The following is a 24,599-nucleotide window of genomic DNA, read 5'->3' as shown; positions in this document are numbered from 1 at the left end:
TGGTCCAATTCATAAATAAAGAAAGAAGGCTCAAAGCTGAAGGTCAAATAATACATCTTTTTTTTTTTTCCACTGTGACTACTTAGTGGTTAAGGACTTTCCTGTGCAATTCATTTTAGTGTAGAGAAAATCCTGCATAAAACCAGTCTGTAAAATTGACAGAGAATCAGAGGCTCTTCTGAGTGTGAGGTTTTCTCTTAACCCTGGATAACCTATGGGATCCTGTCTCTTTTCTCAGAGTAGGGTGCTTAACCTGAAGCCTATAGATCCCCAAGGGGTCCATGGATAGAATTCAAGGGGTCCCTGGTTTTGGTTGGGCAAAAATTACATTCTTAGTTTTATCAACTGAAATGTAATGTTTTCTTCAAATAGGAATGTAGTTAACAAACTACAGTGGCATTAGCAATTCCTGTGGCTTTGTCACTAATAGAATCACAGGTATGTTCTTTTATCCCTTTACAACTGTTGTACATATCTCAAAATACCCATAATGCTTATCACTACTTTAAAAAAATTGTAGTTATTTAATCCATCACTAGGAATCATTATTTAATGTGCTAGTAAAGAAGTACATATATTATCATAACCATAATTTTTTATTGTTTAGGTAATTGTTTTCAATATAACTGGTGTCTTCTGTGATCTTAAGGATTTTATTTGATGCATTTAAAAATATTCTGGAAAGGATTAATAGATCTTCCTCAGACTGTTGGAGTGGTACAAAGTTAAAGACTGTTGTCTCAGATCAGAGATTGGCAAAGTATTTTTTTCACAGGGTCAGATAGGAAATAGTTTGTGTTTTCCCACCTATACGGTCTCTGTCTCAACTACTCAATTCTGCCATTGTAGCAAGAAAGCAGTTGTGGACAATAACTAAACAAATAATCATAGTTGTGTCCCAATAAAAATTTATTTACAATAACTTGTAACAGGTTAAAATTTTCCAACCCCTGATTTAGAACACCATCATGTTATTCTTAAGGTCAAATTTTGAAGATATTTCAATTCAGCTTAGCCAATCTTTATCAGACACCTACTATGTGCATATGTTAATCCAACCATGTATGTATTGAGTGTCTTCTATGTGCAACGTGTGTAAAAGAGATTTAGGGGTCAAATAGCTACTGCCTCTGCTTGGACAGTCCAGTGGGGAAGGCAGAGGAGAGCATAGTCCCAAATCGTGAGTGTTGCAGGCAGGAGTAGTGCCCAGGGGTCCAGAGGAATACCAGCTTGACATCTGACTCAGTTTTGAAGGAGGCTGGGAAGGCTTCTTACAGGAGCTAAGGACACATCTATGATAACCAGGCAAAGGGGAGTGAAGACACACAATGAAAAAAGGCCAGAAGAAGCTGCTTGAGTGATGGTTTGGAGGCAAGGTGTTCCTGGAATTGCCTAGAAAATCTGAAGCTTTGTGAAGCAAGAGATAAGCCTAGATGGGTAAGAGCAAGAGAGGGTCAGAGAAAAATAGGCATAATAACAGAGCTCATGTTTGTCCTGAAGGGAATAGGGAGCTATGGAGAGTGTTAAGCAGGAAAGGGACACATAGTCTGTCCCTTCATATCTTTTGAAATATCATGAAGACATTCCAAGAGATGAATGAATAAGGCATGAATGAAGGTAAATGAACTTACAGCCTAATAAGAAAGATAGAAATATAAAACAACGTTAGAGGGTGGTATAATTGAAACAAAACAGACAAACGTGGGGGACGGGAAGGAAAAATAAATAAGATAAAAACAGAGAGAGAACCATACTGTAAGAGACTGTTAACAATAGGGAACAAACTGAATGTTGCTGGGGGGAAGGTGGGCAGAGAGGGATGAGCTAAATGTGTGATGGGCATGACAGAGGGCACTTGTTGGGATAAGCACTGGGTGTTATATATAAGCGATGAATCACCAAATTCTACTCCTGAAACCAATACTACACTATATGTTAACTAACTTGAATTTAAACAAAAACTTGGAAGGAAAAAAAAAAAGAAATGGGTAAATTGTAATAAAATAATTTCAATGGTATGAATAATACTATCTTCTCTATTATTTAAAGAAAAACATTAATGGGGTTCCTAGGTGGCTCAGTAAGTTGAGCGTCCGAGTCTTGATTTTGGCTCAGATATGATCCCCAGGTCATTAAATTCAGCCCAGCATCAGGCTCTGAACTGAGCATGAAGCCTGCTTGGGATTCTTCCTCTCTTTCTCTCCCTCTGCCCCCCTCCCACTTGTGCACATGCACTCTCTCTCTCACAAATAAGTAGATCAATAAATCATTAAAATCATATAAGAAATGAAAAGAAAATAAGTTAGTCTAATTGGTGTAATATTAGAATCAGATTTAAGGCATGGGAGAGTCCTGAGAGAGTTCTGTTGCTGAGATGAAGCTGAGAAGGAATAATATGAAGGAAAATATTTAGGAAGGGAGCCTCCAAGTAATCCAAGGTTCTCCCCAGAGCATTAAATTGTGGAATGATAGGTTTGATAGTGAGGGAAGGAGGCCACACATGCCTCTCGTTTACTATAATTAGGCTTTTGGTCCACTCCTTCCCAGACCAGTAGAGTGGCCTCTACTGTCAAGGCCATTCTGGATGTTCTGCCTAATCCCCTGGAGGACTGTTTCCTGCACCAACAAATTCCATTCTCAAAAGCGTTTCCCAAGCAGGATATAACCATTCTTAACCCAGTTTCCTAGTTAAGGTCTGAAGCACACTTGAGCTTCACTCCTCAGCCCAGCTCCAATGTTCTAGAAGAGAAGTGGTTCTCTTTTTTTAAATTTAAATGTTTAATATTATTTAAATTTATTTATTTAAATTCAAGTTAGTTAACATACAGAGCAGTACTGGTTTCAGGAGATGAACCTAGTGATTCATCGCTTACATATAACACCCAGTGCTCATCCCAGCAAGTGCCCTCCTTAATGCCCATCACCCAGTTAGCCCATCTCTGCCCCCCCACCTGCCCTCCAGCAACCCTCAGTTTGTTCTCTTTATTTATGAGTCTCTTACGGTCTGTCTCCCTCTCTATTTTATCTTATCTTTGCCTCCCTTTACCTAGGTTCATCTGTCATATTTCTTAAATTCCATACATCAGTGAAATAATATGATATTTGTGTTTTTCTGACTGACTTATTTCGCTTAGCATAATACACTCTAGTTCATCCACGTTTTTGCAAATGGTAAGATTCCATTCTTGTTCATCGCCGAGTAATATTCCATCATGCATATATACCACTTCTTTATCCATTCACCAATTGAGAAAGGGTTCTCAAACTGTGAGTAGCTACTCACTAGAAGGTAGTGGGAGCCGTTGAGGCATCCTGTACAAAAGTTTTTCAAAAATGAAATAGAACAGAAAAGAGAATAGCAGAGGGTATCACACATAGTAAAACTAGGAAGTATTTTATGAAATGTTTGCTTCAGTTGTGTGTGTGTGCATATGTGTGGTGTTTAGTGGGTCACATTGTCCAATGTAGGTCTTACTGAGGGTCATTCAAAGACTTTGTAGAGCACGACATATCTAGAGCATATTTGGAGTTTAACAGGCTTTGTTTGCCACCTTTGGGACATTTGAACTATAAGCCATCGGTTTCTTTCCAAGCAGATTGACAAAATCTGCTTTCTTTATTCATGGAATTTTAGAGTTGAAAGCCATCCAAAGTATTTTAGGGAAAAAAAAAAAAGAACTTCTTGTCCAGTGTTTTTCAAATTATGGGTCACCACACTTCAGTGGGTGGTAAGATTGATTTAGTGGATTCTTATCAGTGTTAAAAAAAAGAAGTAGAAGAAAAGAAAGGAAAGGAAAATAAGAAACAGAAAAGAAAATAGCAAAGTGAACAGAGTGAGGATAAATATTTTCCTTGAAGCTTCTCTTCAGTTTTGTACGCACATGCCTGCATACATATAGGTATAAGCATACTGCATTACTATGCATAAATGTATTTGTTACTGTGACCCTAGGTCAGAGTTATCAAACAAAGTCCAGCTTCCTGTCCTGTTGAGAAAGGCACTTGTTATATCCCTGATTGATGGCCATCCAACTTCTGCTTCAACATAGCCATTGATGCAGAGTTCAGTCCTTCTGAGGCATCTGGCTTCATTGTCCACCATTCCTAACTGCCATTAGGGTTTTCCTTGTAACGTACTGCCATTGGCTTCCCCGTCAGGAACCACTGGGTCTCCCAGTCCAATATGGACAACATGGAGGCATTTTTGCCATCTTCCTTTGACACAAAGCCTGTCTCTCACCAAGAGACACTGTCCTATGCTTACTATTTCAAGCCAAGCAATACTAGCCCTTTGAACTATGCCTCAGGAGGAGATGAGTCCAGAGTACCTCCTGCTGAATGATCAGCCTAGAAAACCACATCTCCCCAGGATACGGCCACTGAGCTGTTCAACACCAAGTTGTCCAGAGAATTCATATTGAGTTTGTGACCAATTTTTAAAGCCCAGTTTTATGTCCCCTGCCTTCCCCATATATTTTTGCCATACTATATTTTCTCTGTCTTTATATCTGTGCCGCTGGCTTAAAAAATTTTTAAAAAAAAGACAAGATTTTACATTTATCATTTGAGTTGGCTTTGCCTTTATGTTTCTGTATACGGGGATCATTTTGATCTTTTATTCTGTCATGCATCTTATTTTGTAAGGCCACTTCCTAAGCAACTATTTGCATTTCCTAAAATTCTTCTGTTTATTCTAGATTTTCTTCTCACTTTTGTTGAGTTGTGATTGACAAAACTTGTATATATTTAGCTTGTACAGTGTGATTTTGAGAACGTGTACAATGTGATGATTTAATATGTAGACACACTTGTGTAATTGCCGCATTCAGGTTAATTAACACATCTGTTACTTCATACAGTTACCTGCGTGTGTGTGTGTGTGTGTGTGGTGACAACAGTTAAGATCTACTCTCTTGGCAAATTTCAAGAATACAATACAGTATGATTGACTATAATCACCACACTGTATATTAGATTTCCAGAACCTATTCATCTTAAAGCTGACTGTTTGTACTCTTTGACCAACCTCTTATATTTCCCACACCTTCAGCCCCTAGCAACCAACATTCACCTCTCTGGTTCTTTGAGTTTTTAGATCCCATATATAAAAATGAGATCATATCATATTTGTCTTTCTCTCTCTGCCTGGTTTCACTTAACATAATGTCCTCATTTTATCTGTGCTCCTGCAAATGGCAGAATTTTCTTCTTTCTCATGGCTGAATAATATTTCATTATATATAACTAAATACACACACATACACATACACCGCATCAAAGGCGATAATGTTTTAGTGGTTCAGCTTTATCAAGTCTTTCAAAAACATTAAAAAATAGTTGTCACTCTATTTTTTTACTCATATTCCACAAATTTATATATTACATTAAATAACATAATAAAAATAACAAACACAAAAGTCATAAGTAGGTTTCAGAGGAAACACAACTGACTCTTGACAAGCCAATAGCTGACTTAGTGGAAACAAATGAAAATCACAGGTTAATTGGACAAGTTGTTTAAGTAGTGGTTGATAAGAAAAGCTTAGACAATGTATGATATGCACAGAGGTATCATATATTCATTTACTTATTTATGGCTAATGTTTTTATATGTTGTACCCCTTTTTTATATAGATTAATTGATCATTCATTACTGGGACCCATATTATTTACTGTCTTTAGATATTCCACATTATATTTTACATGTAACTAGTGCTTAATATGGCAATATGGCCAGATCATACAGACAGCTGATGTTGCTCTTGTATCTCCTCCGTCCAAAGACGCTCTATTTTTTTTCAGTTATCAAAACCCAAATACATTTGCAATCTAACTTAAGTTCTTTCTGGTCTCATATACCTTCCATTTCACAGTGACCGACCCATTCAAATACAGCAGAACCTTGAACAACCTGGGTTCGAACTGCGTAAATCCACTTATACATGGATTGTTTTTTGATAAATGTTTTAGAGTCCTGTAAATGTATTTTCCTTATGATTTTCTTAATAACATTATCTATACTCTAACTTGCTTTATTGTAAAAATACAGTATATAATATAGGTAACATACAAAATTTGTGTTGATTGACTTTATACTCTCAGTCAGTTCAGCAGTAGGCTGATAAATTTTAGGGAGTCAAGAGTTATACATGGCTTTTTAGTTACACAAGAGCATCAGTACCCCTCACTCCTGTGTTATTCAAAGATAAGCTGTATAACACTTGAAATATGCTATTTTGTACTGGCTTCCTAGTGATCCTTAGATAATATTAGCTCCCCATTAGATTATAAACTCCCTAAGAATGAAATTGTGTCTACAGTTCCTTGGAACCTCCTAGAATATAGCTTCTGTGATGGATGCCCTGTTGATAATCAACCACATGCCAGTTGAGTAGCCCAAGGCAGCCACCTGTGGGGTTGATGGTACCAAGAAAAATGATTGTCCACATAAGACTGATGCCGGCAATAGGCAACGTAGTCAAAATGCCACAAGAAAGGGAATAAGAAAAATATACCACCCAGTGGTTCTATGATTTTAGATAAATTACATTTTTTCAGTGTTCCCATGGGTAGATTGAGAGACTGGACTAGATCAGTGACTCTTCAAGTTTTGCATGTAACTTCTGAGAGCCTGTAGGCATCTGGACTGGTTGATCTGTAAGATATCTGATAACCAGGCTGGCTTCTAACATTGCCAGTGGTACTGTTTCTTCCCACCAAAATGAACCAGTGAGTCTCAATCGCTTGAATAAGCTACTTGGGTTTTGAGTAGCCACTGCTAACTTCATTGTATCTGCCCATCAGAACCTCCGCGCTCCCAACCCACACCGCCCAAACACCTTACAAAAGCAGTTAATCTCCTGAGATGCCAAATTCCCAGCCCAACGCTATCCCACTATTTGGAAAAGTGCTGAAAATGTCCACCCCACTGGTGGCTGCCCATATGAATCTGGGATGGCAGCATATTCCTAGCTTACTTCTCGCCTCATGTCTTTTTGCTGATGAGGAAATTGGCAGGCTAGTGTTGCTATGGGGATTTGACTGGCAACTTTGTAGTCAGAATAGAATAATTTTCTTCAGTGGAGAAAGATAAAGCTATTGTTTGAGGATGATCTAAGACAATACTTTCGCCCGGTTATCTCTCTCTCAGCCTCACCTTTGCACTTTTGTACCTCAAGAGACTCTAAACACATTTAAATGCAAAGCCCATGACAAGATCAGAGGCAAAATGTTAAAGGTTTTGAACTGGTATTCAGTCCACATGAGCTTTGCTCTCTCACTTGATATCATGAAATTTAATGTTAATGATTTCAGTTTCTTACTCGCTTAAAATACAGCCTTCTTTCCTGCATTAAATGAACAAATACAATATAATCTCCTTTCTGTGTGTGGAGGAAGGGGGCTGTATTTCCACGTGAAGATTGTTGTGGATATTTGCAGGCATTCCTGGATAAACAGTAGCATGTTCTGAGAGCAGTTACATGGCATTTCCTCTATAAATGCCACAGGAAAAGCTTAGCAAAGGAGAACAGGAGAGTTTTATCTAAAGATCATATCTTTTCTGTCAACTTTTAGGTGCTGCCGGTGGCTTTCCTCTGTGATGTGATTTTTGTTCTATTTTAAATTTGCAAATGTGTTTCCGTCCACTCACTGAGATTTTCTTTGATGACAAAGTTAGCTTACACAAGAAGTCCATCTTTAGGGAAAGGATATCAAGAAAGAGACATGACAAAGACAAATATTGAATGACTTCACTCATATGAGGACTTCAAGATACAAAGCAGATGAACATAGGGGAAGGGAAGCAAAAATAATATAAAAACAGAGGGGGCAGAACATAAGAGACTTTTAACATGAAGAACAAACAGGCTTGCTGGAGGGGCTGTGGGAAAGGGGATGAGCTAAATGGGTGAGGGGCATTAAAGAATCTACTGAAATAATTGTTGCACCATAGGCTATCTAACTTGGATGTAAATTTAAAAAATATATAAATTATTTTTTAAAAAAAGAAAGAGACATGAGCCCTACTTCCTCCAGTGAGCATGTCCTGTGACCACTGCTTCTCTGAACAGATGAATTCTTATAAGACACGTGCCCCAGAGACTACTTGCTTGAGGAAGCATCTTCTACTGGGCTTAAAGGCTCTGTTTGGTTTTTAATTCCTGCCAATGAAAAACTAAGCAAGCACACATTCAAGACATCCATGTATCATCTGGGCATCTCCTTTCTGCAAAATAAGTCTCTATTTCCTTCCCTGATAAGTTCTTAAAAAATAAACCTCAATCTTTTTGGCTTTCTGCTATCCTCTAAATATCTGGGAGCAGAGATATTTAACAATCCAACAACTGAGAAGTGGTCAGGAAGCAAGGTAAAGGATGGAGAGCAGCCTCTCAGCCACGATCACCCCAAGTTTGTATCCAGTATCAAAGATCTTCTCAATCCAACCCTTCCTCATCAACCCAACTTGGCCTCACCATTTATCAGCTGTGTGAAGTTGGGCAGGTTACTCAATCATTTAATGCCTCAATTTCCTCTATCAATATGAGGGGAATAGGGTGTTTAATATTAATATCTCCTGCATAGATACTACGAACAGTGCTTGGTACGTCACAAGCACTTGATAGACGGTAACTATTGTAATTAGCTGATAACACAAAGCATCCAACTAACTAGCCTTCACACCATCCCTGGCCATGTACCGCCATTCCCCAGTTTCATCTTGTAGTTCATACTACTTGGGATGCTCTCCTTTCTCCCTCCAGCTGGGAAGCCAGACAGAGCAGCGTTGTCCAGTAGAAATATGATGCAAGCCCTGGGTGAAGATTGAATTTTCTTAAAAAATCTTTTTAGTGTTTATTTAATTTTGAGAGAGAGATAGAGTGCAAGTGGGGAAGGGGCAGAGAGAGAGGGAGGCACAGAAGCCGAAGCAGGCTCCAGGCTCTGAGCTGTCAGCACAGAACCCAACTTGGGGCTCAAGCTCATGACCTGCGAGATGCCAGCACTATGCTGAGGATATATCTCTCATTTAATTTTTATGAAAGTCCTCTTAGATAAGCACTTTTATTACCCCCATTTTACAGATGAGAAAATAGAGACCTAGAGAAGTTAAATAGCAGCTAGTAAGTAGTAGAGCAGGATTTGAGCAGCTCTGAACAACCCCAGAGTTTGGACCCTTACCCTCTGCATATTGCCTCCCAGGTGGGGGCTCTAAGTAAGGGCCTGCATTCTCTATAGGGTTCTTAGAAGAACGTGAGAGAAGTCAGTGAGTTGGCACAATTGTACAATTTTGTTAAGAGCAAGAATGACTGCGAACAGAATCTTCGTGGGTTTTCCCAAGGCAGTTCATACAATTAGTCACCCTATAAAACTTACATTTGTTTACTTTGTGAGCAGATTGTGAGTAGATGGAATCTGCCCTGCTGACCTCTGGGAATGGGGGCTGTTTGGGGAAGGCTTGTTTGGGAAACATCTGGAAGGCAAAGTCCTTGAAAATGAACTCCTATGTGGGGATCTTTTCACCATAGTCAAGCCCATGCCGAGGAAAAGCAGATGATCTTTAAACAGTGTTTAAAACTGGCCCTAAAAATGATCTACTTGCTTTTATTGGCAGGGACTTAAAAATTATGAGCTATGATTTAAAATCAAGATGACTTTTAGATAGGAACTGTTAACTCATTTTTATAAGTATTGCTTCTAGAGTCCGAATGCTCGGAGTTTACATAGCCAGCAAGCTTCCCTTCTCTTTGCTCTTTCTGAATTACTGCTTCTTACTTTGTTTTGTTTTTTAATCAATAAAGACCAGATTTTGACAAGAGTTGGACCTTAATCCAAGAGCGGATCCAGATGGACTCCATGGTTATCAAGGGCCTTGATCCAGATACCAACTATCAGTTTGCCGTGAAGGCCATGAATCCCCACGGCCCCAGCCCCCGCAGCCGGCCTAGCGACACCATCAGGACATTCCGTGAGTACCACTGTCTGTCTGGAGGACAGACGTCTCTGCACTGCTGAGGTAGCCTTGCAAGGACCCGCCTGACTGGGGTTTCTTAGTGCCCTGCAGGAGGACAGCCTGGAATGAGGTTATCCCCAGCTTTTCCTGCTGTGTTTTCCCAGCACTTTTTAAGTTCGAGGCTCTCAACAGGGACAACAGGCTGTTTCTATGTACACGAGGTCAGCGGAAAGTTTAATTTTGCATATGATCCTTGGGGAGTTTGAGGTCAGTTTTCTTTCACAATCACAGAACAAATCACATACCAAGATGATGTGTAGCCTTCCCCCATCTCTGCCCTTTTCATCTTTTGAGAAAATGGGTTCATCTTAGGGTCATAGGTGAAAAGATAATGCTCCCAGACTCTTCAGGATTTGTGTTCACCTGCATAACCGAGGACACTCAAGTAAAATCAGTCCCTCTGAATGATGGTCAGGGAGAATCAAAGTCGCTGGTGTGTTGACATGTAGCTGTGGGTCTAGCCGGCTGATGGCGTAAGATCCTGTTTGTCATAGTGCCTCCCCCGGGGCACTGGGGGAAGCTTGGGTCACTGTCTATCAGATCACCTGGGGACTTTGTGAAAAGTCAGATTCTGATTGTGGTCCAGGGTTTAAGAAGTGCCCACATGACTCAAGCAAGAACCACACTGATTACTTATACCACTTGCCAATGCTGGCTTAGGAATCTTAGTGTTTGGGACTAAGGCACCATCAGTATTTCCTACCTTCGATGATTCTTGAAATAACAACAATTATTCACCTATCACTCACCTTTGATTGGACCCTATATCCTTTTCCAATATAAAACCCTAACACCAAGCAACAGTGAGACTCCTTCTCCTTTCTAAGTCTCCTACATCAATTACAAACCTATTCTGGAGTCAGACTGTCACATATGATTCCTGGCTCTGCTACCTATTAGCATGAATTAGGCAAGTTATTTAACCTCCCTGTGACTCCGTTTCTGCATCTTTAAAAGAGGATAATAAAATTATCTCTGAGAATGAAAAACAAAAACGTTTTATGTAAACTTAGAATACTGTGTAGTGAGGAGATCTCAGAGCTGAAATGTTGGTACTTTTTGTTTGAAAACTCTGTAATCTTTTCAGTTTTGACAATAAATTCCTTCAGGTTTGTGTCTAAAGATCCATGCTACCCCTGGATCCTCTTTACTCAGGAGACAAGCCTCAGAAAAGAAGAGCCTACCTAACACCCTCAGTTGCATTTCTATTGGCCAACACAGAGCCCTAATAATATCGGTTAGTCGATCTGAATAAACTCCTCCCCTGTCCTCACACGACACCCACATGGCTGACTCCCAAGGCCATGGCTGTTTCCAGAAATACAGATTCACCACATTCCACATCTGCTAGGATTCTGCCTTATCTAAAAGCAGCCCTTACCCTAACCTTGAATTTCAGGGCTCCTTCCTTCAAATTGAATTGTTGGGGGCTATGGGACTGTGGTGAGGCCATCCCACACACATATGTTGCACACAACCCCTACATGCCCACACACTCAAATACACACACATACACACCCATACACACATAAACACACACGTATACATACACATACCCAGACCTACACACACACACACACACACATATACATACTCAGACCTACGCATACTTATACACACACACTGGTACACACATGCATGTGCGCGCTCACGCGCACACACACACACACACACACACACACAGAATAACTATGATTGCCCAACAATTGTTTCATTGTTTTTCTTTAGGATTTAGAAGCTAACACTCCCCAGTCATATGACAAGGAATGAAACTCTTTCTTTCTAGAAGAAATGTTAACGATTCTATTTCAAATTGATGAAGGGTCTCCTGCCACTCTTGCTGCACGAAGTCCAGACTGTAATCTTTGGTTCAGCTTTGTGGTGCATGGCCAAAATTGGGGCAGTCGTGACTGGGGCAGGCCCTGGGATCTGGCTATTGTGAAACACGCAGTTCATCTTTTTGTTTTATATATAGACTGAGGCAGGTGCACTGTGTGGTTGTACCCCGCCCCCATTCGCTTCCTCAACGCCCAACTCTGCTCCTGTTTTGTGAGCTACCCCATGCTCACTTCTTTCCCTCCATGCCTGCTAGTCTCCTTCTCCACAGAGACCAGGAAATAAAGGCCAAGACGTAACAACTTGTGCTGGCCCTGGCCGTGGGAATTGCCAGAGGGGACAAAAGTTGAGGCATCTTGTAAACTTTTGGTTTTTTTAAGCTGCAATACTGGTCCAGTCTTGCAGTTTCTGATAATTATTTTCCCATTTGTGAATTAAGTCAATTCACAAATTCACATGCTAAGGCATGTGAAATTGCCTCACAGACATGGGACGTTTCGTTACACTTGGTCTCCAATGTGAAATGAGACTGCATCATGGTGAATTAGCTGTGTGTAGGGGAAAAGGCTGATTCAATGAAAACTCTCAATTATGAAATATTCTTAATAAAATGTAACTGTTTCTCACATATGTATAGTTATTCTATTCAGGAAAATAGAAATAGAAATGATGAGATGGTTGGTTTCCTGAATACATAAGAATGTGCTATGATTGGTATTTCAGTTAAGGTTTTTTTCCTCATGAATCCTTCAAATATTTTAGGGAACCCTGTATTCTGCCATATTCACACTTCTTATGTTGCTATTAGTTTAGATTATTAGTTTCCTAAGCCCATTTTTCCGTATATCAAATTACCTAATTACCAAGTAGCATTTATCTGAATTAAAATAAATTCTCAATCTCAGAGCTACCACGGCGAAAACCACCTATACGCCAGGCACTGTGTGGCTGCACTGAGCATACTACCCAGGAAACCCCACGTCACTTCTCACAGAAACTCTGGGTTGGAGGAACGGTATCCCTTTGAATAGATTTTTAACAATTGAGTCTTTGAAAGGTTACATATTTTGCCAAGAATACTAATTGTAAAGGCAGGATTTGAACTCAAGCTTAGCTGACTGCGAAGTTACCTCCCTGAGCAAGATTCAAAAGGAAGGAGGTTCTTATTCTTTGAATGCCAAATAGCATGAGAACGACACGGTCAGTGGTTAAATAAAATACCGGGAATAGTCCTTCTAGAATCTTTGGACTAAGAAAATTTGCCAGCACAGAACGAACCTATAGAATTTTTTTTTTTTTTTTAATTTTAAAACTTGTGAGGTCTATTGTACATACAAAAACGGGAATAAAACATTCATTCAGGCCTGAAATTCAGCTGGGCCTCTTCAGCATTTACAGCCCACGGCCCTTCTCATTGGTTGGACCCCAGCCAAGCCAGTTGTTACATATTTTGAAGGCTGCCCTGAGGGGGTTTGTGCAACCAGTATTTGTGCCTGTTGGGCGTTCCCCAGCCCTCCTCGCTCCTCCTCTTCTTCCTCACCTCAAGGTCCATCCCATGTGGATATTCTCCTGGTGTCTTACCTTCTTTGCTTCCTAAATGGTGAGCCACAGAACAGAGTGCTTACGTTGACTACTGAATCACAGAGTGCCCAGTGGGAATCCTTAGATCTCACCCTGGACACCACCACAGGCTGGGCCCCTCTGCTGCTGAATTTAGGCCTACACCCTCCTCCTTCCATAAGGACAGCTAGCACCACAGCTGTACTAACAACACATTGACTTCCTCTGAACCTATTAATGCCAGACCCTATTAGCAGCTTAACTGCTTCATGGGACAATGGGTAGATCTCAGGTGCCGGTGTGTGTCCTTAATGAATGCCAGGGCCCCGTATTTCCCTGACTTCCATCCGAGTGAGGAAGAGCAAGCGTTTGATGGCATCCCTAGAGTGTTGCCAGGTACGCCCCACTTCCACATCTTGCCTCAGCTCCAAGTTACAAGTAACACGGGAAGAAGATATTAAAGCGTTTCAGCATCCAGGTCCTCTAATGAAAAACCATCATTTTGGCAACCCTGAATAACAAGGATACTACCCTGTATTTATCTCCATCCTCTCACTGATGACTTTCCATACATATCAGGGCCTATACTGTTCCCCTGAGGAAATACAAAGACAAAGGTCACAGTCTGCCACTCCCTAAAATTTTTTTTTTCTTCAGGAAATACCAACAGCATTATAATTTGTCTGTTGTTCCATGGCATTCTTTTTTTCCTGTGATTGGTCTCATAAATTAGCCAGTCAGAACAGGGGACTCTTTGGAACCTCAAAGACACAGGTACACATGTGCAGCTCTGTGGGATATGCATTCACCCCATCTGTTGGTCACTTATTTGCTGGGATCCAAGCTTCGCTTGGCTGAGGAGAGAAGGAGTACAAGAGGGCATGAGCTAGAAATAACAGACATGGTAGAAGGAAAAAAACCAATTTTTTCTTTTTTTTCCCCCAAAGACAAATGAAATAAAATGAAAACTCACATGTTTGACCACTCTAGGGCTATATAAATTTCCCTGGGAATGGAACTTGGTCTTAACACCCTGAACCATTTGATTTCTCATGGTCTTTCTTCACTATTTAGAGAAAGAACCAATAATAAACTCTTCACTGAAGTAGACTGGGTGTAGTCAGGGAAGTCCCAATGGAAGGCGCCATTTTGTTCCTCACCAAAGTCATTTCACTCTTTCCTGCCTCAGGGCTTTTGCACCCACTGTTTGCTCTGCCTGGAAGTCTCTTTTCCAGATCTTTTCATGACCACCGCTGGCACTCCCATAGCTCAGTTGTCACTTCCTCAGACAGGCTTCACTAACCTTCATACTTACCTACCCCAGCCCCATTTCTGCTTTAGTTTCTCCAGAGCACATTCACTGCCTGAAACTTTTATTATCTATATCCCTCCTCCAGGATAAGCTTCCTTGCCCAATGTTGTGTTCCCAACACCTTGCACAAAGTCAGTGCTCAATAAATATTTATTGAGTACACGAATGACTGAATGTGACTTAGACAAGAGCCTGGGGGATGACATCAGTCCATGTGGTTCACAGGGAAAGTCCAACTCCAGAACTGCAATGTGTCACAAAAAAAGAAAAGTAAAGAGGGAGGGAGGAAGTAGGAAGGAAGAAAGAATGCAAAACTTGGGGGTTTAAGTTTAAGTTCAAGGCAATAAGGATGGAGAAGAGGCCTTTGAGAGAGATTCTGTTGATACAAAGAGCACAGTTTGCTAAGAAGGAGGTGAGGAAAGGAGAGATATTTTCTTTTCTTTCTTTCTTTTTTTTTTTTTTTTTGATGTTTATTTACTTTTTTGAGAAAGAGAGAGAGAGAGACCATGAGCAGGGGAGGGGCAGAGAGAAAGGGAGACACAGAACCCAAAGCAGGCTCCAGGCTCTGAGCTGTCAGCACAGAGTCCAACATGGGGCTCAAACTCATGAGATCATTAGCTGAAGTCAGCCATTTAACTGACTGAGCCATCCACACGCCCCAGGGAGAGACATTTTCTAACCAAGCCTGTGTTCACTCCTATGTTCTTTCTTGACCATTAGAATAAGCTTTAACATTTGTATGCTAAATTCGAGTACATTTTTCCTTTGCTTCTAGTAAGTCTAATTATGGTCTTAGCTCTTCAGAGATTACATAGGAAGATGTGAGATGTTCAGTCTGGCTTTGGTTTTCACTAGACTCTCCCCACCCCACCCAGTCCATTTTCTTTAGCAGTTAGGAAAACACTCTCTTATACTGAGCTGAGACAACATACCCTGGCCCAAATCAATCAAATTTCTATAGTAGATCCGATTTCATGATGTTCCCTATACCCACCCAGCCCCCCACTCCCACCTTTCTGCTCTCTACCTTCCTGCTTACTCAGGCATTGCACCTCTGTTGGTTGTGTATCTGTTTATACCTTTATCATGTGAATGTCCATGACTGAATCTGATTTTGCTCATTTTGGGCCAGTGTCTTTTTTTTTAATGTTTATTTTTGGGAGAGAGATGGACAGAGTGCAAGCAGAGGAGGGGCAGAGAGAGAGGGAGACATAAAATCTGAAAGAGGATCCAGGCTCTGAGCTGTCAGCACAGAGCCAGATGTGGGGCTCAAACTCACGGGCTGCAAGATCATGACCTGAGCTGAAGTCAGTTGCTTAACAGACTGAGCCACCCAAGTGCCCCGGCCCTTGTCTTTAATTGCCTGATGGTCTCCCCAGAGACCTGCTTAGCAGGCTAGAATTCCTTGGTACATGTTGTCACATACCTGGGCACAAAATAGACTTCCTTTATCCCCAGTCACTAGCAAGGGCTCCTATTTGGTAGTAATGCCTTGAATTAGGAAAGCAAACGGGATGAAAGTCAGTGGTCTGTACTAGGGATGGGTAAGAAACAGGCAGGGACTGGAAGCAGTTTCTCCCCAAATCTCCATGACTTACATGTACAGCTCCCTGCCTATTTTGGTCAGTTCCTATGAAAAGTCCTCACTAACCCTTGGAAGTTCCTCACTTCCTCCAAATACTATACCTTTAGATGGAGCAGAATCTGTCAGGCATGCCTGGGTCAGAATACCAGAGAACCGTTCTTTTATTACCTTGCTATGAGAACTCTGGAAAGTCACTTAATTTCTCTGGGCCTCAGTGTCCTCATCTCTAAAATGGGTATAATAATGTCTGAGGTAGGTAATATTTTTTATTTCTCAAGATTATTTTGAGGAACCATATGTAAAACAGAGATTATGACACCTACCCCCTTTCCAAGACAAGGGGGCTGTTGGTATGCGTTTCCTCCATGCATAATTCCTGAAAGATGGTGTAACTGACCAGGTGATCGCTGACCTATATATTGATTTTCCTTTATGACTTCATGCCCTGAGTTCTGCTCCTGGGACTTGAGGGCATTAGAATGTCAGAATTCAGAAACAAAGGGTCAGGAACAAAACCGTCTTGACCAAAGTAGAAGAACAAAAGAGACTAAAAGAGTTAGTTCAAGTAGAATCATTAAGATGGGTTGGGTTGGTTGATTGGTTTTAAAAGACTGCAGATTTAAAAGACATCCAATAATTAAAACTATAAGGGACAATGAATATTGGTAACAAAATTTCATCATCTCTCTCACCACTCAAGCACATCCTGAATTCAGACAAAAAGAAAGAGCTTGCGGTTATAATACTGGACCTCTAATTTTTGTTTGCTTGTTTTTAACCTCCCTGAAGTTAACCAATTATTTAGACAGAGATCAGCATATTTTTATGTAAAGGGCAAGGCAGTAAATATTTTAGGATTTTGGGGTTCACTTCTGCTTTTGTAGCATGAAAGCATCCACAGACAATAAAGAATGTGTGTGATTCTGTTCCAGTAAAACTTTAACAATGGGGGTGCCTGGGTGGCTCAGTTGGTTAAACATCTGACTTCATCTCAGGTCATGATCTCATGGTTTGTGGGTTAGAGCCCCATGACAGGCTCTGTGCTGACAGCTCAGAGCCTGGAGCCTTCTTTGGATTCTGTGTCTCCCTCTCTCCCTGCCCCTACCCTACTCATATTCTGTCTCTGCCTCTCTGTCTCTCTCTCTGTCTCAAATATGAATAAACATTAAAAAAAATTATTAATGGACACGGGAAATTGAATTTCGTATCATTTTCATGTGTTACAAAATATTTTTTAAGCTTTTTTTTCAACCCTTTAAAAAAGTAAAAAACATTTAACTTGTGTACTATTAAAAAGGATTAAGGAAGATAATTCTCAAGCATCCAGAGAACTGCAGAATGGGGCAGGAGGCAGGAAGCTTTTGCAGGATAAAGAATGAGGAGAAGAAAGAGAAAAACAGAGAATGAATAAGGAGGAAGGAGAAAAGTATAGAGTGCAGAACTGGATTGGCATTTGGGATTGGCTGACTGGATATACTGCGATTCTGGTTAAGAGGAACATTTATAAGGACATGAAAGATACCTGGGTTTCTGTTTACTGAGGTGGCCCCCTGGTAGAACTGGCTCCATCCTGAGCTTAGACCTTGATTTCGTCAGTATAAAAGCAGGCAGCTCAGGGCACCTAGGTGGTTCAGTCAGTGATGCGTTCAGCTTCGGCTCAGGTCATGGTCAAGCAAGTGAGTTCAAGCCCCACGTCACGCTCTGTGCTGACAGCTCAGAGTCTGGAGCCTGCTTTGGATTCTCTCTCTCTGCACCTCCCTCCCCTGCTCACTCTCTGTCTCTGTTTCTCAAAAATCAATAAACATTAAAAAAAATTAAAAAATAAAAACAGGCAGCTGAACCAGATTTGGCCAACGGGACATAATCAGCTGACCTCTGTGGGATATTTCTGGGGTTCCCCCCAAATTTTAAGGGGTCATCTTGAAAATTTGGGGAATTTTGTCTGTAGCAATTTTGTCAGACTTGGAAGGAATCATTTAGTGCCTGCTGATGACATTGTCTCCTTGAGGGAAATCCCTGCAATTTAATGTTCACATGAAAAGTGTGAAACAAATAGGAGCCCCCAAAAGCTTGCAACCTTGGTGGCAGGTGTGTGCCACTCTCCAGGGAGAAAGAGAACGCTGTTCTGCTGGGCATTACTTCCTGAGCTTGGGTTTGGCTTGTAAATTGGTGAGCTTCGTGGATTTGTAAATCTTTAGAATGTAAGATGGGGGGGAGGCGGGGAAGGGAGCAGGAGAAAGAACAAATCATTGGTTTCTCTCATAGCCCAGATAAAAATGCATTTTAAGTGTGCGGTTTGTGCATAAACATAACTTCAACCGTGATTTTACATTCAGGTGCCCTCCACAGTAATCGCTCCATTGATTTGCTGATGCCTCGATGCATGTAAATCTGAGTAGCGCTCATCTGCACAACTTTATTGGTTCTAAAGGGAATGATTCACTTTGCTGTTTAAATACCTGCTACCTATTAATTGTTCTTCTGAGGCCTTGGTACATGTTACATTACCATACATTCACTTATAATCACCACGCAGATATTTTAACCCCTCTGGCTAGCTCAGGAAGAAAGACTAAAATAAAGACTAAGAAAATATAATTTCCCTAAGAAAAGACACTCATGGGGCTCTGGTTTCTTTCTTTCTTTTCTTTCTTTCTTTCTTTCTTTCTTTCTTTCTTTCTTTCTTTCTTTCTTTCTTTCTTTCTTTCTTTCCTTCCTTCCTTCCTTCCTTCCTTCCTTCCTTCCTTCCTTCCTTCCTTTACATTGATTTATTATTGAGAGACAGAGAGAGATAGAGCATGAGCACGGAAGGGGCAGAGGGAGGGGGCTCCATCCAGAGCCCGACACAGGGCTCGAACTCACAAACTGTGAGATCATGACCTGAGCCGAAATCAGATGCTTAACTGACTGAGCCACCCAAGTGCCCCTCATGGTGCGCTGGTTTCAAAGGTAGCACCTGTTCAGTGGGTCAGCTGCTATGTAGCGGTCACGCGGCGAGCAACCACATGCTGTTTATGATACTCCGGCCTCAACAAATTGTGAAACATTAATAGATTGAAGTCATATGCAAGTGTTCTTCCCTAGCTTTCCTTTTGTTTCCTTCTATTTCCTTATCACTCTCTTTGTTCTTTCTTTTCTGTTCATTATTTCATGGTTAATCTTTTTTATTCTGTCCTTCAGAGCTCTTCTTGTTTTGACACAATTCTCTGCTGGCATCATCTCTTAGAATCCAAATCCCTGAATCACGTAGGTCCTTTGATGAGACAGTAGGACCACAATGGTGCTTTAGCACAGAGAGGGGGCATCTGAAATCAGCTTGATGTAGTGACAGACTGTGGGCGGGGACACAGTGCGTGCCGGCTGAGTCTGGCAGGTCTCTTCTGATATACAACCAAATGTGAAACAAATGTGTGCAAGTAAGAAACAGCCACGGGGGAAAAGAGGACTTCTCTAATGATCTTGAGAGTCACCAGGCTCCTGGCAGGAAATGGGGGCACATACAGTTGGTTAATTTGAAGTGAGTTTAATGAAGGAATTTTTTGAAAAAGTTTGGGCAGATGTAAGGAAACCAAAAGGAAGTCATTACCAGCCTCTGGAGACAGACAGGGAGAGCCATCAGAAGAACCGTGACCTTCAGACATGTGCCCCGTGACAGCCTAGTGGAATGGAAGTTGGAGAACAAAGACGCTGACTTCTTTCCTCCCTCCTGCCACTCTCCTGCTGATGTCCCAGATGGTCAGATCGCAGCTGCAGCCTCCCAGGTCAGCCTCCCAGGGCCTGAGGCAGAGAGGAGAGGAGCAGAGGTACATGTTGGGAGACTGGAGGACGGACGGAAGGAATCCACCAAAAGAAGTAATAGTATCATCTATCATTAGAGACTGGTGCCTTTTACATGGATTCCAAAAATATGGGCTGTGGTTTGGTCTTTCTCTTACTGATTGAGAAAATGAACCTTACCTCATTCATCTTTGCCTTTTTAGAATTTTGCCTGGAAGAAAGGAGGTAGTCAGGTCTCACAGCCAAACTTTTGTTGACTGCAAGTTTATAAACTCAGAGTGGGCAAGGACAGTGTCCTTGTTTTGCACAGGAAGCAACTGAAGCCCAGAATGGTTCAGTAGTCTTCTCAAGGTCACTTAGTTGCAGATCCTGATTAAGAGTGCACTTTGGGGACAAACTTGTTTTCAACTTGATTCCTAAAGTATGCGGGATTTCTTTTTCCTAAGGAATCAGTTCCCCCAATTTATTTGACGATATATCCATATACTCTTTCAAACAAATATTCAGTGCCCACAATGGCCAGGCACAGTTTCAGAGGCTGAGGATTCAGCAGTCAACAAAATAGACAAAAAGAATCCTTGACCTTGCAGAACTTACATTCTAGTCAAGGAAAACAGACAGTGAACAGATCAACTAAAAAATGTAGGTAGTATGTCAGATGGGGATAAGGGCTATGGCGAAATATAAAACAGAGAAGGGAATAGGTAGTCAGAGAAAGCCTCCTGAGAAGGTAACATTTGAGTAAGAAGGATGGGGTGAACTTTCTGGATATATGTACCTGGACCAATAGATAGATCTATCTATTATCTATCTATCTATCTATCTATCTATCTATCTATCTATCTATCTATCTATCAGTCAACCAATTGATCTACTATCTAATCTATCCATTCATCCACCTGGAGGAAGAATGCTCCAGGCAAATTCCAAAGCCCCAAAGCAGGAGCATCCTGGGGTGTTCAGGGAAGAACAAGGAGGCAGTGTGGCTGGGTGGGGAGGAACCTGGAAGGAGGTGAGGTAAGAAGGGGTAGGGAGTCATGGTAAAGATTGATTAGGACCTTGGAGGCCATTGGAAGTCATTCGATTTTTCTTTTCCTGGGAGAGAGATGGGAAGACTGGGAGTGTCCCCTTAGTTAGGTTTCAATGAAGCCACTCTTACCAGTGTGTGAAAGGACTGTAGAGGGTCTAGAGTAAGCACAGTGAGACCAATCAAGACAACCCTTGCAATAATTCTGAAGCAGAAGCAGCATTTTGTGTTGTCTATTTAAAGACAGGTAATCCATACCTATTATTAGAAAAGGTTACTATACTTATTACCTTTTATTTTTTACTTTTTTTTTTTTTACAAATAGTTTATTGTCAAATTANAGAGAAAGAAGAAGAAAAAAAGAAAGAGTAAAAAAGGGGGAAAAAAGAAAAAAAAGAAAGAAAAAAAGGGAAAAAAAACAAAAAAAAAGNAGTACGGAGCTCCTTACTTCTCCGCCATCTTGCCCTCTCTCCTACTTATTACCTTTTACAGAAAAGGTAATCCATACTTATTATTGGAAAAAAAACATTGAAACAACATTAAGTATGTAAAAAAAATCAAAATGAAAATTATATCTAATCTCAGTATCCAGGCATAACAACTATTAACATATTGGTATATAATTTTCCAGGGTTGTTTTTTTAAAATCCAATCCTAAAATCTTCATACATAGAATTTTTATGTGTAGCAAAATGCTATACGCATCTTTAAATATCAACAAGTGTAGATCTACATCATTAATTTTAATAACCATAGTGTATTCCATTGTAAAGCTCTACTACATTTATTTAATTCTCTATTGATGGCCACTTAGATTGTTTCACTATAATATACAAACCCGGGCTTCCTGATTATGTTCTTACTTAGTTTTTAGCTTGTCTAGGTTTCTGTTTCCCCTTTTGACATTGCTGTAAAGCACAGTGGGTCAGGACTGTTATCCCTTCATTTATTGATGGATTGACTAATGTTGCAGCCAATTAGTAATATGGATGGCATTTGAAACCTAAGACTCTGACCTGTTTTTCTGACTAATAGTGAATATTTTGATAGGTAATGTACATAGGGAAGCACATTGTTCATACACACTTTTAAGACAAAACTATTTTTCAAAAGAAAAAAAATCATCTGCCTTAAAGCTCAGGTCTCATTTTGGAATTTTTGTTTCCGGCTCCCTTACCCTCACTTGGATGGAGAGCTAGACATCTGCCAGAGATCAAGGAATAGTGCTGCCACCTTATCAGAACCCCAGTATTTAACCTACCGTATCTAAAAATGTAACTGTATGTCTTTTCTGGCCCAGTGAAATATTGCTCCCATCAGTCATATGGTCATAAAGGAATTTCAAAGGCCACATATCCAAAGGATCTCAAGCACTGGGGAATAACCAGCAACTGCTCCTAAGGAGGTAGTAGGAAGACACCCAGCAGATGGTAATAGTTCACAAGTCATCCAGCAGATGGCAGTAATTCACAGACTTTCAGAACTGGAAGAGAGTTTGGTATCCGTTTGGTGTCACCTGAAGTGGCTGAGATGAGGGCAACACAGAGAAGTTCCCTTCTGTTGCCCTACATGATTGGGTTCTCCCATAGTTAACTAGTCACAACCAAAATGGGAGAGGGCAACTGGTTTTAGATTTTAATATCTGCAGTCAAAAGAAAAGTTTGCAAGCAGAAACTGAAATCTCCAGAGATCTGAGTCCTTAATAACATCCTGCTGATAATCAATGCTAAGTCCTCAGGGTACCAAGAACCAATAGAATGACTTTCTAAAATAAAAGGAAATAAAGGGCCATCAAATTCAGAAAGAATTAGAACAACGAAAATTACAGGAGTGAGAGATAAGAAAAGCTATAAACAACTTGAAGTCAGGCTTTTTTTGATCTTGGTTTTGTTTTTGCTTCATACATCACTACGTTAATCTGGAAAATGTCTCGAGGCTGCTGGAGGAAGTAAAGAATTTAGTTGCTGAATATACAGTGATTATTTCACTTGTTTAAAATTCTTTTGCCAATCCATTTATAAAGTATACATTTAATGCTTGTAATATACCAGGCAAATTCTGGGTGCTGGGGTCTAGCAGTCAATAAAATAGATGATCCCTGCCCTCATTGAGCTTATACGTGGGAGAGCCAGTCTCAGAAAGTAAGTAGATAATAAAATAAATATTTATGATATTACATAAATAATATGTCTTTTTAAAATATTTATTTTTGAAAGAGAGAGAAGTGTGAGAGGAGGGCAGGGGCAGAGAGAGGGAGACAAAGAATCCCAAGCTGACAGCACAGAGCCAGATGTGGGGCTCAAACCCACAAATTCTGAGATCATGACCTGAGCTAAAATCAAGAGTCAGGCGCTTAACCAACTGATCCACCCAGGTGCCCCAGTGATATGTCTTTAATGATGAGTAAAGAGAAAGGGTAAGAAGGCATAGAGGATAGTGGGAACTGCTGTTTGGAATAAGCTATAAAAAGAGAGATTTAAGCAGAGTCCCTCCATGGAGAGGGAGTAGCAAATGCAAAGATCCTGGGGTGATGACAGGCTCAGGATACTCTAGGGGTAGTAAGGAGGCTCCTTTGGGAGCGACATGGTGAGTGAGAAGAATGACAGGAAATGAAGTCAAAAAGGTAGCCAGAGGCCAGGGGTCAAACACTGTGGGTCCTGGTGAAGACTGGGTTTTATTCTAAATTAGATGCAAAGCTCTTGAAGTGTTTTGAGCGTCAGAATGATGTGATCTGACCTACATTTTAAACAGGATCATTGTGGCCATGGTGTGGAAATCAACAGAAACAAAGGGAGACCAATAGACAGGCAATTCTATAGCTTTAAGGAGAATATACATGAAAAGGAAAGGTAGAGAGCCAAATCAAATCATGGAATTTTGGAACTAGCAAGTAGATTAAGGACCTAGCCAAACTTCCTGTCTTTTGATAAGGAACTGAAAAGTCACCAGATTAAGGAACTAATTCCAGTTCCAGTTAGTGGCCGTGAGTGTTAGGTTCATGGGACTTCTGGCCAGTGCTCTTTTCATTTCCTCCCCACCTCTCTGCTGCAAAGACCCCACTTGCATGCATGGTCAGGCCCTTCCATGTGAGAGCAGAGTCACTTCTTGCCACCTACACTTAATTTCCTGTATCTCCTATATATTTGTAGCTTCTTTTCAGAACGAGGGGACTGTTGATTCTGTGGTCCCAGTGGAAACTTTCTGCAAGAGTCTCTTGAGATGCTTCTTTTGTTGCACGGCTCTACTTCTTTCAACCAGAAGTCCTGGGATTCCTTCTCCCCTCTCGGTGCTTCCAAGGACAGCTCCTGATCCTGAACACTTGCTGTGCCCTGGTGCACTAGCCACATTCGTGCAAACCCTCTGGTTAGACTGAAGATGTTGTGTGTAGTCAGAAGGTGGCCCATAGCGACCTGAAGCTTTGGAGGTCTGTATCCCCAGACGGTCTATTGCAGTAGACTCCTGCAAGATCTTTTTTTTATTTTAATGTTTTATT

At 40.8% G+C, this 24,599-nt stretch overlaps 1 protein-coding gene across 3 annotated transcripts in view; it reads left to right on the top strand.

Annotated features, from left to right (window-relative positions):
• Window positions 1-24,599, top strand: part of EGFLAM (EGF like, fibronectin type III and laminin G domains) — a 182,901-nt gene that overhangs the window by 87,407 nt on the left and 70,895 nt on the right. For all 3 annotated transcript variants that reach the window (XM_077763471.1, XM_077763472.1, XM_077763470.1), the window contains one exon: window positions 9,798-9,964. In XM_077763471.1, coding sequence (XP_077619597.1) covers window positions 9,798-9,964 — 167 coding nt within the window. The remainder of the gene's footprint in view (window positions 1-9,797; window positions 9,965-24,599) is intronic.

This window comes from Crocuta crocuta, unplaced genomic scaffold (assembly GCF_008692635.1).
Source record: "Crocuta crocuta isolate KB4526 unplaced genomic scaffold, BGI_CrCroc_1.0 scaffold4, whole genome shotgun sequence".
Taxonomy (NCBI): Eukaryota; Metazoa; Chordata; class Mammalia; order Carnivora; family Hyaenidae; genus Crocuta; species Crocuta crocuta.
This window is presented reverse-complemented; position numbering and strand designations above follow the sequence as displayed.